Source organism: Fukomys damarensis, unplaced genomic scaffold, assembly GCF_012274545.1.
Source record: "Fukomys damarensis isolate Sample0158 unplaced genomic scaffold, DMR_v1.0_HiC HiC_scaffold_21, whole genome shotgun sequence".
In the NCBI taxonomy this organism is placed as follows: domain Eukaryota; kingdom Metazoa; phylum Chordata; class Mammalia; order Rodentia; family Bathyergidae; genus Fukomys; species Fukomys damarensis.
This window is the reverse complement of record NW_022900933.1, coordinates 4,594,710-4,613,694: the sequence shown is the minus strand read 5'-3', so window position 1 is coordinate 4,613,694 and position 18,985 is coordinate 4,594,710. Positions and strand designations below refer to the sequence as shown.

General features: G+C 34.4%; 1 protein-coding gene and 1 pseudogene across 1 annotated transcript in view; both read left to right on the top strand.

The window, feature by feature from the left end:
• CUNH14orf39 (chromosome unknown C14orf39 homolog) overlaps positions 1-18,736 on the top strand; it is a 39,092-nt gene extending 20,356 nt beyond the window's left edge. Inside the window, exons 11-17 of the mRNA XM_010605741.2 lie at positions 3,535-3,611; positions 3,791-3,846; positions 7,574-7,635; positions 8,766-8,944; positions 10,120-10,258; positions 14,928-14,985; positions 18,395-18,736. Of these exons, the coding sequence (XP_010604043.1) occupies positions 3,535-3,611; positions 3,791-3,846; positions 7,574-7,635; positions 8,766-8,944; positions 10,120-10,258; positions 14,928-14,985; positions 18,395-18,588 (765 nt within the window). The 3' untranslated portion in view covers positions 18,589-18,736. The remainder of the gene's footprint in view (positions 1-3,534; positions 3,612-3,790; positions 3,847-7,573; positions 7,636-8,765; positions 8,945-10,119; positions 10,259-14,927; positions 14,986-18,394) is intronic.
• LOC104849343 lies at positions 624-1,041 on the top strand (annotated as a pseudogene).
• Positions 18,737-18,985: the final 249 nt, after the last annotated feature.

The following is an 18,985-nucleotide window of genomic DNA, read 5'->3' as shown; positions in this document are numbered from 1 at the left end:
AGAAACCACCAACAGCATAAAGAGACAATCCACAATGTGGCAAAAAAGTTTTTTTACCAGCTGTTCCTCAGAGAAAGGTCTACTATCTAGAATATAAAAAGAACTTAAAAAAATTAGACCTCTCAAATTTAAAGACCCAATCTAAAAATGGGCATCTGAAATGAATAGACATTTCTCAGACAAAGAAGCAAAAGCAACAAATAAAATATGAAAAATGTTCAACATTAGTGGTCATTCGAGGGATGCAATAGAAAACAAGGCCGAGATTCCACCTCACCTCGGAAAGAATAGCTGCTATCAAGAAATCAACCAATGACATGCTGGTGTGGCTGTGGAGAAAAGGAACAGTGTATGTTGGAGTGTAGACTGGTACAACCATTGTGGAAATCAGTATGGAGATACCTCACAGATCTAGGATTAGAAGTTCCATTTGACCTCACTATTCCCCTGCTGGGTATCATCTCAAAAGAATTAAAAGAATAATACCACGTGACATATGTGCACCCATGTTTACAGCAGCACGGTTGGTAATAGCTAAAACTTGAAAACAGCCCAATTCATCATGAAGTGGAGACTGGATAAAGATGTGATTATTTTAATAAAATGGAGTACTACTCAGACATAAAGAATGAGAAACTAGGGGCTCTGGGTCTTTGCTGGCTAGTGAGATGGCAGATGAGGAAGAGGATCTTACATTTGAGGAGGAAAATGAAGAAATTGGAGGAGGTGCTGAAGGTGGACAGGGTAAAAGAAACTTTTTTCTAAAGAATTGTGATGTATGATGTGTGGGTTTGGAGATGACCAGAATCCTTATACTGAGTCAGTGGATATTCTTGAAGACCTTGTCATAGAGTTCATCACTAAAATGACTCACAAGGCAATGTCCATTGGAAGACAAGGTCAAGTACAAATCGAAGATATCATGTCTTCTTGATTCAAAAGGACCTGAGGAAATTTGCTAGAGTTAAAGACTTGCTGACTATGAATGAAGAATTGAAATGAGCTAGAAAAGCATTTGATGAAGCAAACTATGGGTCTTGACACCTGTGTACTCTCTGAAATGTCATTATTTTCTATGGAAACCATATATGTTTATTTTCTGTAGTATTGTCTTGATGCTTAGGCGTGTACATAAGAGGAAGAAGCACAAGTTTTTCAGCCTTTATTTTCATGTCTTTGTTTTTAGAGCATTTGGTTCCAGCCCTTAATTGCCTGCCTTTATATGACCATACTTGAATTACTTGCTAGATTTTAATGACTACATATGAGTTATGTATTTACATATAAGTTATGACTTCAAACCATGCAGTTCCTTCTCACTTTGGACTGTCTGAAGAAAAATCTTGTATTATATATTAGATATATTCATGCCATTATAAGCTGTATGCTAGCTGTTTGATAGGTAAAATCTCAGTGGACTTTTTGACTGACAGCTAAGGCATGTACTTCATGTATTCTGAAGTTTTTAGACAGTAGTCATCATTTTTGTGTGTAAGGAGATGGTGTAGGAAATTACAAGTTTTTGTAAGAAAATTTGTTTTACTATCTTTTCTAAAGATAACTTTTTTGTGTGTTTGTTTTTGAGAAAATAAATTTCATGTCAGTGCTCCTGTGTTAAAGCTTTTGTTGATTTAAAAGCCTTTTGGTTTCTAACGTACTACAGGTATTTGCTAAGTTTTAGGAGAACTAATTTTCCCAGATCAAAGATTCTAAATTTAAATGCTTTTAGTAGTAGCAATGGTGATCACTGCCTAAAAGAATAATAGTAAAATAAGCATTTGGAATAGTGTTATATTAACATATTTGTAAGTAGTTTCTCATTATGGAAATGTATACTTGATTGAAACTATATGTGGCCATAGAAACTCTTTTGTGTAATTCAGGACATACAGCTTTTGTGTGTACTTAGCTTATTGCATTAAATTATTATTGTCTTCAGCTTACAATGAGTATTAAAATTACATTAAAGAAAAAAAAGAATGAGAAACTGAGATATTTATAGCTAAATGGATGCATGTTGATGTGATACTCAAATGAAATAAATTGGATACATGTGTAAAGATACTGAATAGTTTAGTATGAGAAACAAAGTGTAAATAAGGACTAAATGTTACAATAGATAATTTGAAATAGGAAGAAAGTGGCAAAGTGAAAGGGTATATGATAGGAGTAGGCGAAAGGAAATAAGGGAATGAAATTAATATGAGAAAAAGAAAAATAGAAACAAAGTCTTTGTAAAGAGGGTTGGAGGGGTTGAAGGGAGGGCAGGAGAATGGGGGAAAAAGCCAGCTACAGATTTTGGCATCATCTGTGTGATGCTAGTTTTTCAGGCATGTAGAATATAAGAGTTGTGGTACCAGGGATGCTTACATTCAGACTTCAGAGTCCTTGGAGATGAGGCAATGTGCCCCTGACAGCATGATCCATGAAACCGTTGAAGTGCAGCCAAAGATGCAGTGAAAATCCTGGGAAGTTGATAATGCATGGAATGTTGGTGGAGGAAAATCCTAAGCAGGTAGTGGAGCTGGGCCAAGAGAAAGGACATGCAACCAACCCAAGCCCTCTGGAGCTCACATCTTGCCACAGCCTGCTGTGGGTGCTGAACACAGAACTACAGGAGTTAATACTTTCCTTGCTGATTTTCATTCATTTTGGTGTGATTCTTTTCTATCCCCCTATTCCTCCCCTTTGAAGTGGAAGTAGTTACTCTCTGCCCTCATATTTTGGAAGAATTTAATTTTTAAAATTTTTACAAGGGCTTACAGCTAAGAGTTTGCCTTGAGTCTCAGAGGAGACTGTAGACTTAATATTTTTTAGCAGTGTAGAATTGTTAAGACTTTGATGACTCTTAGAGATGTCCTAAATGTATTTTGCATAATGAGATGGACTTAAGCATTTTGGGGAACAGGATTGGAATGTTATGGTTTGGGTCTAAAATGTTCTCCAAAAGTCTCATGTTCAGAGGTGGGACTTTTTGAAGGTGATTGGATCGTTGGGGGTAACTATGCTCATTAGTGGACTAGTTCATTGATGAGTTCATAGCTAACTGTGCTGTTTGGAGGTTGGGCCTTTTTGGAAGAGGTGGATCACTGGAGTGTGACCTGGAAAGGTATATTCTTTACCTTGGCTCTTTGCCCTTCCATCACACCAATTCTGCCTTGGTGCTGGCCAACTATTGACCAAATCCACTGAAACTGTGAGCCAAAATGAACCTCTTATCCTTTAAATTGTGAACACTGGATATTTTGTCTTAGAGATGGGAAAATGACTGATATGTTTACCTTAAATATAAAAGTACTAGCACAAATTAGTTACACCTGACACAAAATAATCAAATCCCTTGAGAATATTGAGTTTTGTTTTTGCTTCCCAGTGTTTGATTTTGTTTTTTGTGTGGTGATTTCAGTTAATGTTTGTAGATGTTGATATTGATGATGATCATGAGGAGGAAATGTTAATGTAATGAGTGCCCTGAATATCTATGGCAAATATTTATTGTTTTATTTAGTGATTTTAATGCTTAATTTCTTTCAGGTATCCAGTGACTCTGATGTGAATAACCATTCACGTGTTACAACTATTAAAAATGCATACCATTTTATGCAATTAAGGTAACTTTTAAAAATAAAATATTCAGAGGCTGGAAATGTAACTGATTGTTAGAGTGCTGGTCTACATGTGGTAGGCCCTGGGTTTGAGGGCCAGCAGCACTAAAAAAGCTTTAATTTCTAAATAATTTATTAATATCAACTGAAAAAATAATATAACAATTATATTTATTTCATTTTAGATTAACTCCACAGAAACAATCAAATTATAAACAGTGGTTTGAAAAAGAACATACAGGTATTTGCTCATATTTTTTCTAATAGTAGCAAATTATATCAGCTTTTGTATTATTCAAATAAATTATTTGGATTGTTTGCATCCTGTAAGCAGGCACTTACAAGTGCTCATTTGAGCTTCTGAAATTCAGTCTGAGAATACGGTTCCTAGGTTAAAATATGCTGTCTTTTTAGTTTTTCTGTAAGCTGATAGAGGGGTCAGAGAATCTCACTATATCCTGCTACCTAAAGTTGACAAAAGCCTGTAATTTCTAGGAATCTACTTAGCTGTTTTAGGGTTTTGGGCTGTGGAAAGGAAAGAATTGGTTTAATTCTTTCTTCCATCAGTCTTTGGATTCCCTTAGATATTACAAGGCCTAAATAATTTACCTCAAGGCTGCAAAGTTGTGCCTTAGCTCTAGAAACATTATAACCTCTGTCTATTAGAAAATTTAGCCAAGCACAGGTGTCTTGGCTAGAAAGTCTTCTGAGAGGGCATATAACACTGTACCATCTATATATTGCAAGATTGTGACTTGAGAAAAACTATAGTATTTTCTTTTTATCCAATCAGGATCCAAGGATGTCTCATCTTTTTCTGATAAATAGTTGACAATTTAAAATAACTAAAGGGCTTAGTTTTCATGTTTCTTATATCTTTAAGAATACATGCCTGCAAATATCTTCTGTTTTAATCTCCTATCTGATTGGCAGGCCAGTAGGGGTCGTGTAGAGGAACTGCTTGTGTTCCAGTAGAAACCAGTTATTCCCCTGGCTGCCTGTCTTTTGAGCTTATAAAATTAAGATAATATTTGTCTCTAAATGTAATACTACTTGTCTCATTAAAAATCAATATTTGACTTAAGAGCAACATTACCTCTTTCTAATCTAGTCCATAGGTCTGAGTAAGTTCTCTAAAGACCTCAATGTACCTATCAGGGTCATCCAAAGACTTCATGAGGTCTCATTTAATCTGTGTTACATCACTGAGAAAAAGACACATGAACACAGATAGTCCCATATTTGCCATTTACTTCCTGCAAGGGATGTTGTCTTTGAGGGACCTGAGCAACTTAGCTAAGGGTGGATATAGCCTCATGGAGGATTTAACTATGGCTGGACTAGATACTCCATCCTCAGCACTGGTGGTCCAGGTTTAAAGTTGTCTTGGAAACTTTGTTCTCAGATTCTAAAGAGAGAGGAGTAGCCTCAGACATAGAGGTGCTGAATGTCTTAAGGGCAAGGTGTCTCTCATTACGTTTACATTTGAACACAAGCAAGAATTAGTTCTTAATGTAAAGAAAATCTCAACATAAGATGATTTTTATCATTTTCTCTCTTTTACGCTATAATTCTTATTCCTCTGTGTACTTTTAGGAGGTGGCCACACCATGCGTGGGTGTAGAGAAATACTAATTTACTCCTTAACACATTCCAAAGGAGTGCAAAATTCAGATATGGAGTTTCTAATCTGAAACAATAGAAACAAATATGGTGTCCCATAAGTCTCTGCTTGATTCCTGTGCTCCCTAGAGCATCCCCAGGGAATCCCCCAAGGTTTATTTCAGTCCAGGGTAGGTAGCTACCATCTGGAGAGATACCCAGAAAATAAAACAAGACTGGACTATCTCTACCCTTTACCAGACTGAGATTTTATCTTCCTCAGGTAATTCATATCCTTACTCCAGTGAGTACTCTCAAAGCACAAGTTACAATTGACTTCAGCTGTAACAATCATGTTTAAAGAAGGGAGAATGCTAGCAAACTGAGAGAGCAAACCATTGCTTTCTAGCTCCTTGAAAGAGAGAGGAAAATAGGTAGACAGTCAAATTAGGGCGCTTTTCCTGCAAAAGAGATCATGTCAAAGATGGTAAGTCAGAGATTCTGCCCTGGGCCCTAGAGTAGACAAAGCTCTAAGAAATTTCTGTTGTCTGTCAAGTCATTTAGGTAACTTTTATTAGCAGCAAGACAAGGCTAATCCTTTAAGGTACATTTTACATTCATTAAGTATTTGAAACTCATAGGTCCTCCTAGAATAGAAACCATGATATACATAGTAAAGGAATCTTTATCAACTATGTGCAAATGAAGGAATGGAAAGACTGACCAAAATAGTCCCATATTCTAGTTAGCATGTAAAACCACAAATGCAAGTTATTGATTGCTATTTTCCCTAGTGTAAGACTAAACAGTTGTGAGTTGCCTTAGTCTGACTTCCTGGAAGGAGGAGTGGTCTGACCCACAAGGGATTCTTAAATGAACTCCCAATAAGTAGGAGAAAAGTTTGAGGGGAGTTTCTTGCATTAGCAGAGAGAAAATGTCCAAATAAAGTTTAAGCCATTTAAACATCAGATATCACCACATAGCACTCTAAAGTCTGTAGTGAAAGTTCCAAGTCCAAAACCTATCAGCAAAGGTATTTTTCTCCCCTGCACACATAAATGGAGACTATTCCTAGGGGGAGAGAGGATTCTACTAGTTTTTACTATATCAAAGGTTCTTCTTCTTTGTTTTTTTTAACAAATGTCCAGAGTTCTGTCTTACTAGCAGTAGAGAAAGCAATCCAAATCTATAGTTCAACACTTAATGGAAGCCTAAGAGGCATCATTTCAGATCACTTGGAGACAGAGGATATCTGATGATCACTGACAGAGTTTCCCTTTCACCTCACAGAGGAGTCCAGATAGGAACAAGATGTGGGTATTTTCTGCTGATTACCCGGGTGGGCTCTTCTGAGGGACCTTTGGGTATCAGCCAGAGAGTAGCCCTGGCCATTACCCCTCAGTTGTCACCTCAGTTTCTTCTAGTTCACACAATCAATCTGTCTCTGAAATGTATCCAATTGCCATTCCACCTGCTGTTGGCTTCAGTGGGAGTAGGGATTCACCAGTGGGCAACTGGAGAAACCTGTCCTCTGCTTTGAGAGTGGCAGCTGCCATAAGGGCAATTACTAGCTGGCAGGGTAACCACTGTTTGTTTATGATTTTATAAGGGACAGATAAAAGCCTAAACTGTCTTTATGTGAGATGATTTTATAAGAGACCCAGTTTAAAACATTTTAAAGCAACGAAGTCCAAATGCAACATATTCAAAAGAAAAAAAACATAATTTTAACAAGAGAAAATGCATAAGAAAAAAAAATTGCAAACATTTAAAATACACAACTTAAAATTAAGACACTTTTGAAAGGAAAGCCAAAGGCCAGAATTTATGAAACAAATGGCCAAAGACAATGAAACAAAAAGTTACAATCTATGAAGAAAAAAAGACAAAAGTTAGAACCTATGAAAGAAAACTCATACCTCTGACCAGTAATCTTGTTGGAAGACCTCTAAAATGATATAGGGGGAAGAGATGTAATTCCCAAGCCTACTAGATACTGGAAACGTGAGTTAGTGTTCTCTAAAATTGAAGAATGAATTCTAGGAACAATGGAGGTTAAGAGTAGGAAAAATTTATTGAGGGAGAGAAAGCTTCTGTCTAAGAGAGAGAAAGATGAATGACCAGAAAGTGGGTTGCCCTCTAGTTCTTTATCTGGGTGGTGGTCACATGTGTGTTTTCTTTATACTTTTTGTTTGTTAAACTGTTTAGACTGTTTTATTGCCTTATTTGTATGTATCAGGCTGAACCATCTGAAATTTCCATTTTTGTAGGTTTAAACAGTTAAATGTTGGCAATTTCATATAGTCAACATGTTTTATTTTACAATAAAATTACAAAAAGAAAAATTGTTCTTATGTAACAAACAGATGCTGAGTGTGGAGATAAAGGGACAGGAAGACAAGTAAGAGAACTGAAATGTACTTCACAAGTAAGTCAAATAGTTGACTTCAAATTTCTGAGCAAACCATTCTGATTTAAAGTTATTGTGCCCATTTTAATTTCAGATTTAATACAATGAAAATATTTATGTGAGATGCTTCTGGGTTGATAATCAGATTTCTAGAGAGTTACAGATTATATTTTTCAGATTTAAAAATAAAACCACAAGTTTATATGAAAATATACAAAATGTTTTCAAGTGAGACACCATGGTTAAAGAAACAGTTTTGTTTGGTAAGATAGATTGATCTGACATGGCTACTGAAGGCCGGTGGTTTCCATAAAAGTATCCTGAAAGTGTTTTTGAATGGTGGAAGCGTTAATGATGATGCAGTGTCTAACAAGTTTACCCTAGGTATAAATACATAATAAATTGTGTTAGTCACCTTTTTGTTAACAATGATCTAAAATAATAATTACCTGATATAATGAACTTACGAAGAGAGAAGGTTTACTTGGCTCCAAGTGGTTTCAGGCAATAATAAATTGGCTCCCTTGCTTTGAACCTGTTGTGGCACCTCATGGTAAGAGTGCGTGGTGGAACAAAACCACTTACCTTGTGGCTGGGAAGTGATGAACAGAGAGAATGGTGTCCCTCAGTCCCCTTGCCAGGTAGTCTCCCATGACCCGAAGACCTCTCACTAGGCCCCACCTCTTTAAAGTTTCTACCACCTCCCAAAAGTGCCATGTTGGGGATCAAGGCTGATCTAAAGACCCGTCTTTAGATGATGTTTCAGCTCCAAATTACAGCATAAACCAATGAGAGCGATTACGTTGCTCTTTCAAGGAAGTAGCATGGATGATTCTCAGAGAGTGTAATGTGGAAATTTTAAAAGAAAATTACTCCTAAACGTCTTTCTTTATCAATTTTAGTATGTTCTAGTTGACATTTACTTTTTTTCAGGTAAGGGCAAGAAAAATGGAGCTGGGAAGAAAAATAAGATAATTTAAAATAATTATTTTTCTTTATTTTAGTATCAGTTTACTAGTTATTATTTTACTGATCTATGAAATGATAATATTAATAGGATGCTTCCCACCTGATTTGTTCTTACATATATAATTTTATTAATGTAGTAACATTCAGTTTTACCATTTTCTGTTACTTTGAATTTGCAGGGTATATGTACAGAACCTTTTGGAGAGTCAATAGAAAATAATAGTGACAATGCAGAAGAAATGGCTGAGAATTTTCCACAAACTCCTGACGTTCCTTTATTTTCAAGAACTCCTGAAGCTATAAAGATACCTGAATCTTTGGAGAAAATGCAGCTCTCTAAAACCCCCTCATTTGAAATGTAGGATTTTAATTAATACTTATAAATTATCTATACATTGAATTATGTAAACAATTTATAGGAACAGTAAAATGCCTGTACCTGTAACTTTAAAAAGTTTTCCATAAGGAGTATTTGAGACATGTAAAAGAGAGATTTTTATAATGAACGTCCATGTACCTATCACCCTGTTTGAACAATTACTAATATTTTTCTCTTCCTATTTCATAGATGCTTCTCATTTTTTTCTGCAGCATTAGCTAAAGATAATGTATATATTGAGTTCTTATTCATTTGGTGCTGGGGAATGAACCCAAAGCCTTGCATCCACTGAGTACAGACTCCAGCTACTATTATATTTTACGAGCTATTCTCCAGCCCCTATTATTTTACAAACAGTTTATGGAACACTATATGTAAACTACTTTTCTAGATACTTTTAAATACTGTTCATTTAGTATTCACAGTCTTACATATTGTACATACATAAATAATGTTATAGATAAGAAAACAGAATCATAAGTGATCACAGCTAGTCAGTGTTAGAGTTGAGATTTGAACCCAGATAGTTCTGGCTATAGAATCTATACTTTCTAACCGTTGAGTTATATACTTGCCTAATTATTTTTCCCATTTTGTAGTTTTAGCTCTCTTACATAAAACTCTGTAAAGGCTGGCTTCTCATCTAAGACACGTTTTGTGATTAGATTTCAAGATCTTGAAGACATTATCAGGATTAAGAGCTTAGACTTTGAATCTGGGTTGCTACATCTAATTGTCAACTCTGGCACTTACTCGTTTGAGCAAATCACTTAACCTTTCTGTGTTTCAGAACCTTTTACTGTAAAATTTACTATAAATTGACTGTAAGTGGCAAACTCCTCTGCTTTAAAGTGGTATCTACTTCATTTAGTTATAATGAGGAATAAGTAAATTATGCTTATAGCTAAATAGTGCCTGACAGAATATTCTTAGTAAGTAGTCATAATTATCTACAAAAAAATTTTTGTATATTGTTCTCCACCCATATAATTCTTTCTCCATAGCTTTGTCACTTCAGTAATCACTTTCTGCTTTTCCCTTCCTTCTATGCTAATTCTTACTTCTCTGCCATTTCTTATGGTGCTAAGCAATCTGCAGTGTTTAATAATATATTTATAACATTTTGATGACTTTTTAAAATCTCTCTATAACAGAAATAGAAATACAGTTTCCGAAGGTCAATCACAAACAGAGTCTTCTGGATTTTCATTTCTTATGAGTTATAGCTCTAGATCACCTGGATTGAATTTATTTGATTCTTCTATATTTGATTCAGAAATATCATCAAATCAGGTAAAATAAGCTAAAGGTTTTATTTCTAAAAATTGCATGTTGAAAACCTAGATAATTTAGTTCTTGGTTCCAGACTTTCTCCAGACACAGAGTGCCAACAGAGGCAATTTTTAAAATTCTGATTATCTGGGATGGAAATTTAGCTCAGTGGCACTGTGCCTGCCTCATAAGCACAAGGTCCTGAATTCGATCCCCAGTACCAAAAAAAAAAAAAAAAAAAAAAAAAATCTGAATATCCAGCTGGGGATAGCTCAGTGGTGGAGTGCTTGCCTAGAGTGTGTGAAAGCCCGAATTTTATCCCCACCACACACATACACACACACACACATTTGGGTTTTCATAGTAAAGTTCCCTGTTATCTTTTTGTTCTTGACTTCAGATGCCCCAAATTATATTTTTTCCCTTTAAAAAATTCTAGATAAGGATTTAAAATGCAGTTAAAGGCAGTTTAAAATGAATTTGGTTTTATAATTATTGTGTTGAAGTTCTAAACAACATATTTTCAATGTGAAAACAAACTGCATATTCTTAACCAACTTCCACTAATATCATAAATGGATCTTTTCAACTGCATGTATATAATGGTAACACTACATTGATTACTTTTAAATGATTTAAATAATTTCCTCCTGTTCAGTGATATAAATTATGGTAAAATGCTTACTTGTGTTTATAGCCATTAAACTCAACAATTAAGACATCTCTATTTGAAAAGTAGAGACAATGTACTATAGAAGCTAGACTTAGAACCAGATTATTTAGGTATGTACTGTTTGTGGGGATATTTAGTGACTCTGTTTATATATCTGTAACAAGGAAATAGTAATAATTATCACCAAAGTGTTTATTAATATTAAATGAGTCTATACAATAAAGCACTTAGGAAATTACCAGCCACTTAATAAGTAACAATGCACTATAAATATCATATTATTATTGTTCATTTAAATTAGCTACATGTAGCCATTTTTATGTAAATAAAATTTTTATTATATCTCCACAATATATTACATTGTTTAAAATGGAAATGTATTGATAGTTGGAATGGAATATCACTTCATGTCTTCAAATTTTATCTCAGTTTTTTGGAAATACTTATTTCAGAAACAATTCCTATAAGGAATGTATGAAGTATGAAAAAATAGTTACTAAATAGTTACTAGTTTCATGTACAACATGAATATAAAATAAATGTTAACAGAAAGTACATTTTGAATAAAGAAAACTACAAAAATACTGAGAAAGTATACATAGATTTTGAAGCACTTGTATAGGAAGAAATTATTATAAAGATAAAATTCTTCTCAGAATAATTTATAAATGTAATCCAATTTGTATCTAATCCTGGCAAGATTATCTTTAATTTGTGTGTGTGTGTGTGTGTGTGCGTGTGCGTGTGTGTATGTTATGATTGGGCTGGAGATTAGCCAGGTAATTAGTAAGCTTGTTAGAGAAAAGTGGTCAAGAATAATTAAGACAATGTTCAAAAATAAGATTGATAATTAAAATAGAAATTTAAAAAACTTTTAATCTAAAACAAAAGAAATATAGTAACAAAACACAAAGGGAATAAACATAAATAATAAAATGTTAGGTAAAATAATAAACTTTTAAATAATTACATTAAAATGAATGGGCTGAGTACTCTTAGAAGATAAATATTATAAGAATGGATAAAAGACCCAAATATAAGGCACCTAAAAGAGACACACTTTAAATATAAGGACAAAAATTGATTGAAAATAGATTAATGGAACTATGGTGGTGCATACCTGTAATCCCAGCACTTGGGAGGCTGAAGCAGGAGGATCACCATGAGTTCAAGGACAGCCTAGGCTTCATAACTAAAGACTGGTCTGAACTACATGGCAAGACCCTGTTTCAAAAAAAAAAAAAAAAGAAAAGAAAAAGAAATGGATGTAAAGTAATATCATGAAAACTCTAACCATAAGTGAGTCATAATGTCTATACTATTTTTGGTAGCTGTCTAATTACTTGTATTGTTGCTGAGAAAAAAATAGCCAACTCCCACAAGTTAAAGGAGAAAAGGTTTATTTTGTCATATGTAAAATTGTCAGTCCATAATTGGGTAGCTTGAAGGCAGGGTAGTGTGGCAGAGGAATACTGCAGAAGAAAAACAGTCCATTGAAGAGCAAGTAGGAGGCAGCAACAGCAGCAGGGTTCCATTTCACTTTTATCCCATCTAGGCTATATGTCTTTTGGGTGGTGCCACCACAACCAGGGTGGCATTCCAGACTCAGAACTGTGCTAAACCAGTCGGTGGGCTAATTTAATTATCACACCTTTAATCTATATTGATTAGACCTTTAATCCACATTCATGCACCCTAGATCCAGCTACCTTGGAAAAGTCCCACCTATGAGCACATGAGGCTTTGGAGTGACATCTAGATAGATACAAGCCATAACAGTAGTTTTCAAGATAAGGAATATTAGCAATAAGGAAGATATTTCTTAAAGGGAAACACTTTAATTCAGCCAAAAGATATAGCAATCACAAATGTGTATGTGCCTGATAACAGCTTCAAAATACATTAAATGAAAATTAATAAAATTAAAGGGAGAAATAAGTTTTCAAAAATGGATATTTAGAGTACCCTTTTCTGAGCAATTGATAGGATTAGACATTTCAGTCATTATCTTTAGTAAGACCGGAATTAACACTATCAATTCCTTTGACTTAATTGAATTTCATAGGCTGTCATTCAACAACTACAACACATACCCTTTTCAAGTGCTGATGATACATTCACCAAGATAGACCGTATTCTGGGCCATAAAATGAATCTTAATGAATTTAAAGTGATTAAGATCAGAGTATATTCTCTAACCACAATGCAATTAAATTAGAACCCAATAATAGTAAGCTGTCTTGGAAAATCATATATATGTAGGCCATGGAACAAAGAATCATGACAGAAATCAGAATGTGTTTTGAATTGAATTATGTGGAAATTCACCTTATCAAAATTGTGGAATTCTGCCAAGGCTAGAGCAAAATATGGCTTTAAATAATTTAGTTGATAATTTAAATAATTAAATAGAACAGAAGAAAAATCTAAAATCTGTGACCTAAGGTTCTTTCTTTGGAAGCTAGAAAACCAAGTCAAATCCAAAGTAGGTAGAATGAAGGAGTGAAAAAGATGAAAACATCAGTAAAATGGAAAAACAACCCTGTTTGTTCTTTGAAAATAATTGACAAAATTGATATATTCCTATGTAGATTGACAAAAAGATAAGACAACATATGTATATTAGAAATAAGATAATACATCCTAAATATTATTAAGTGGATTAGTCAAGGCAACTTTACTTTCTAAACATTGAAATATCCTATAATCTTAGAGTAATCAAAATAGTATGCAAGATATATGTATTAATATATGAGAATTGATAGAATGATAAATGATATTGGCTGAAAGTTCTTAAAACAAATGAGTAGAATGTATTCAAGAAGGGACCACAAATTAGTAGGGAAAAATTATGCTCTCACATTATACTATGTACCAACAAAACTATATTTAGATATGCTAAATTAAATGAAAAAAAATATTAACCATTAAATATTTCAGAAGAAATACAGGTGAATATTTACCAGACCTTTGGAGGACAGATTCACTAAGGACAAAAGCAGTGGAAGAATAAACAAAATAAGAAATTAAGTTTAATTACATGCAAAATCTGAAGTATATATTCCATACATTTTTAAAGGCAAAATGATAAAGCATTATAAAATATTTGCAATAATATGACAAAGAATATCTTTAATATATAAAGCACTTTTATGTACCAATAAGAATAAAAATACCCCCTCAAGACATAAATGGGCAAAGATCATTTGGTGAATAGATAGTTCACAGATAAATAAATTCAAGTGACTCACACTCTGTCATGGTAAAACAGCTTTCCTCGTTAACTGTCAAAGTAATGTGATTCTTTGCACTAACAGTATTCAAGCATGCTCTTTATAATAGAAAATATTTGAAGCAACTTAAATGTTCAGAAATAAAAGAATGGTTGAAACTGTATGGTATATCTGTAAGAAGAATATTGTACTGCTATGAGTCAAATAAATTTTAGATGAATAGTGACATACAAAAAAGGCTTTTATAAAAGCCTACCTTACTAAGAAAATAGGCTCTTCTGGGCAAGACTTAATCTTAACTCATATGAAGCTGTCACCATCTGTCCTCTTACTTTTGTAGGTAGAGAAGCAGTACTAAGAACCTGACTTGTTAAAAGCCTTCAGAACTAAGCAAGTTGATTGTAATTTTAGATAATAAAGAGTAGACTTTTAGGTATTTATATTCTAAAGTAGGAATTATCCTTAGAATATTATTTTGTCTGTTAATATTTTATCTGTTGCTATAATCAAATCAGTGGGCCTTATTTCAATAAGTAAATGAAGATACAACTTTATTTTTTTCTTCCCAGTGCTGGGAGTTAAATCCAGAACCTGACATGTGCTAGGCAAGGGCTTTACCACTGAGCCATATCCCAGTCATATGGAACTCTTTTTTAAGTACAGTAGTGTGCTATATAGAGAGCTACAATGATGTATATTAGAAGCACCAGGCTTTAGATTAAAATATAAATGCTGATATACTGTTGTACTTCACAAATAATATTTAGTGGAAATTATTTTCCAGCTTAGTGAACATTGTCATTCTGCAATCAATCCCAGTCCTCCATCATCACAAGAAATCGGTAAGCGATTTGAAGTTTGTCACATCTAAATACATGTTAACTTTGCCCTTTAGTATTAGCTTGTCTCTGATTTTCCTAGGCATTCAGTTTATTCTTTAAAAAATCAGTTACTTCTCTGCCACTCATGAATCTTTAAAAAGGAATTTAGCTTCTCATCTCACTGTTCTATAATGCTTGCTTTCTTTAAGATCTCTAATGACTTATCAGTTATCAAGCATGGATATCTGGCATTGTTTATCATATTCAGTCCCTTTGTGGCATTTGATAAGGCTATTTCCATTCTCTTTCTGAAATTTTTGGATTTTTTCCTATCTTTCTGGTGCTTATATTTTTATGAGATATTCTTTTATCATTTGACTGGTTAATTCATTCAACACATAAATATGTTTATATGTACATATTATATTTAGTATCAAGTACTCCTTTAGCTTTGATGTAGAACAGTGGATAAGAATGCAGAGTTCTCATAAGATGCTCATATTTTAGAGGGAGAGACGGAAGATAGACAAATATATCAATGTGTAATAACAGTTTTTATGGGTTTGAACTGGCAGTCAGATTCATGTGTCACAGAGTAAAATCTATTATTACATTTACTTTATAGAAGGATACAGATAGGAGATAACAGCAGGAACAGCATTTTTGTCTCATTGAAAGGCCTACCAGCTACTCAAGTAATAAAATTTATTTGCCACCTATGTGGAACATTCCAGGCTTTTATGGATAAGAGGCATGGTGCATGTATATCTTAATGACATATGAAATCTGCAGCACCTACCAGTCTTTAATAGCACTCTAGTCAAGAGGCCCAAAACTTCTATGCAAATTTAGCTCCTCTAATTTAGTTGTGGTCTCACACAGCAGAGTAGTCAGATACATTTTACATTTACCCTATTTCTGTGTTTTCTAAGTAAACAGTGTTGTAAGATGTCAGATTCCATGTCATTCGTCCAAGTGGTTCAGCCCAGCCAAGTGAATCAACCCATCTTGAAGCTAACTCTTAACTGGTGGTAACAAATGGTATGAAAACAAAAACAAAAACAAAAAACCAGTAGTGCTGGAAGCAGCAGTGTGGTACAGAGTGGCATGGCTGCAGGCTCATCCCAGTCAGGGCTCTGCTCCAACCCCAGAGGCTTGACACGCCTGCGCAGCCAAAGGCCCACCTAGGAAAGAGCTGCACAGGCATACAAGCTTCAGTCAGAGGCCCACCCCATAGCATTGGTGAGTGCACACAGATCCCAGCCAGGGCTCTGCCCCCACCCCAGAAGCTCGGGCACACCCACCCAGTCAAGGTTCCACCTGGAAAAGAGCTACACAGGTGTAAAAGCAGCAGCCAGAGGCTTGCCCCAATACCCATTGATAAGTGCACTGAGACCTTAGCCAGAAGCCTGCTCAGACAGGAACTGGGGAGCACAGCCCCCCGCCAGAGGCCCTCCAAGACGAGAGCTATATAGAGGCCTCAATAATAGGCACATCTAGATACCATCCCAAGTGTTCACAGGCCCCAGCCAGAAGCCTGCCCAGACAACAGGTCAGCTCAGGGACCCAGCAGGCCACTATTCTGAACCCAAGAATTGGTGTACTGGTGAACAGCAGAGAAAAGGCTACTCGGTGGCTTGCTGAGAATTGAAGACCACTGCGTGAGCAAAAAGTTGCATCAGCAAGGGCACAGCAGGCTGCATCTGTTGAAATGAGAAGACACGGAAACAAGTCCCAAAGCCAGACTTCCAGATCAACATATACAAATCATTAAATGTAATATACTATATTAATAGTCAGGGACAAAAACCATATGATCATCTCAATAGATGCAGTAAAAGCATTCAACAAAATCCAACATAAATGAGAAAGAGAAGAGGAAGAACACAAGTGATTGGTAGTCTGTCCGTCTATCGATTCAGCTAGTTTTCTTCCAGCTGATCCAGCTCTATTTAGAGTGAAATAGTTGAGATATGAAAAAATATATGAAGGGCTGGGGATTTAGCTCAGTGGTTCCACCACCTGCCTCATAAGCACAAGGACATGAGTTTGATCCCTGTTATCAAAAGGCAAAATAATATACTAATAATAATAATAATGAGGCTGAGGATGTAGCTCAGTGCAATGGCCCTGGGTTTCATCCCCAGTATTGCAAAAGAATATATGAAAATTTCCAAGTGGCATGAAGTAATTTCTTTTGCTTAGTTATAATAAATTAATTATTATGAAAAAAAATAGTGCTTTAAAAGAGTTATTTCAACTCTGGATTAGTGTAGATTTTTTTTTTTTTGGTACCGGGGATCGAACTCGGGTCCCTGTGTTTCCAAGGCAGGCCACCGAACTGCTGAGCTAAATCCCTGGCCCTTTTACTTTTTTTTTTTTTTTAATGTTTTTTATTTTATTTTGTTTTTTGTTTTTGTGGTACTGAGGATTGAACTCAGGCCCTTGCTTTTGCAAGGCAGGCTGCAGAACCACTGAGCCAACTTCCCAGCCCAGGATTAGTATAGATTTTTAATTAATAATTGATTTTAAATTAAATTTAAAAGTTGAGCATTTTTCTGTTTACAGTTTTAGGTAATATATTAAATTTAAAATATGTTTTTCCTTATTGGCTTTGCAACAAGCCAGGAACAAAATAAGTTGATATTGAAGGTTGATTTTTAAAAATCTTTTTATAATGATAGACTTCTTTTCATTGTTTTATCAATTTCCTTAAACTAGTCTACAAACATTTATTCTAGTTAATAAATAGTAGCTGAATTAGTTTGATTTATGCAGTGTTTCAGCTAAGCTCTGGTACTTTCTCTCCCCATTTCCATTGCTGTGATCATCAGGTTTTCACTATCTCTTGGCTGGACTTCTTTCCTTTTGGTTACTCCTAAAAGGACTCACCAGTTCAGCCTTTCTACACATTCTCTCCTGAGTAATACTTATAAGGCAGCTCAAATATGGTATCTGTGCTTGAAATGCTTACTGGTTCCCTAATTACTTATTAAATAAAGACCATACTATATAGCAGGACACTCATTAGACTTTCTAAACTCATCTTCATTAATTACTGCTCAGTATGTCTATTATTTCTCAGTGCCCCTGCCAAAAGTGAATATCAATTCTTTTGTCTAACACTTCTATGTGCTCCTATTTCTGGGTCTCTCTGCTATACACTTCATTTGAGGTGTTTTATCTTCTTTCAGCTAGTTCTTTATGTACTTAAATTAGAAGTACATGTAAGTAAGGTTTAGTTTGAGTTTTAACCTTTCATAGTACCAAAGACCATGCCTTGTACAGAGAAAGAATATCTGATATTTAAATATCTCATAAGTGATTCAATACTACTCTATTTGTTGTATGCAGTATATTTTAATCCACGAGGTTTTGTAAATTTTATATAGCATGAATAGCACTGTCTGATAATATTTATCTCTCTCAGGAAATGTATTTGGGAAACGAGAAGATGCCTTTACGTTTTCATTTTCATCTGACACTTCAACTCGTACATTTGGAGCTGGAAAAGATGATTTTGTTTTTCCATTTTCTTTGGAACAGGATCAAAATTCTATACCTTCCTCTTCAGAAAGTTTTTCAACATCTTCACAAAATATAACACGATTTAATCTTTTCTGAACCAGTTTTTAAAATTATTTTAATCTCTGTAGTCATCTATGTCATAAATTTATACTATTACTGAAAACATCACGATACTTTCTTTTGTTGATGAAAGTAATAATAGATTACTATAGTTATATTATTTGATTATAAATATTTACATATTGAGTGTTTTTGTTTGTGGAATTAGCTAATTATTTACTTTTATTTTGATTTTTCAAGCCATGTTCAGGCAGAACTTTTATTACTCTGATTATAATTTGATTTTTTTCTATTAATCTTTATTAGAAATATTTAGTCTGCTTTTCACTGGAATCTAAGTTTTACCTTTAAGTATTTTAGTAGTTTTGATAGAAACAAAAATTCCTTCAGGACATCAGATTTTTCAGTGATGAGCATGCAGATTAATGGTATT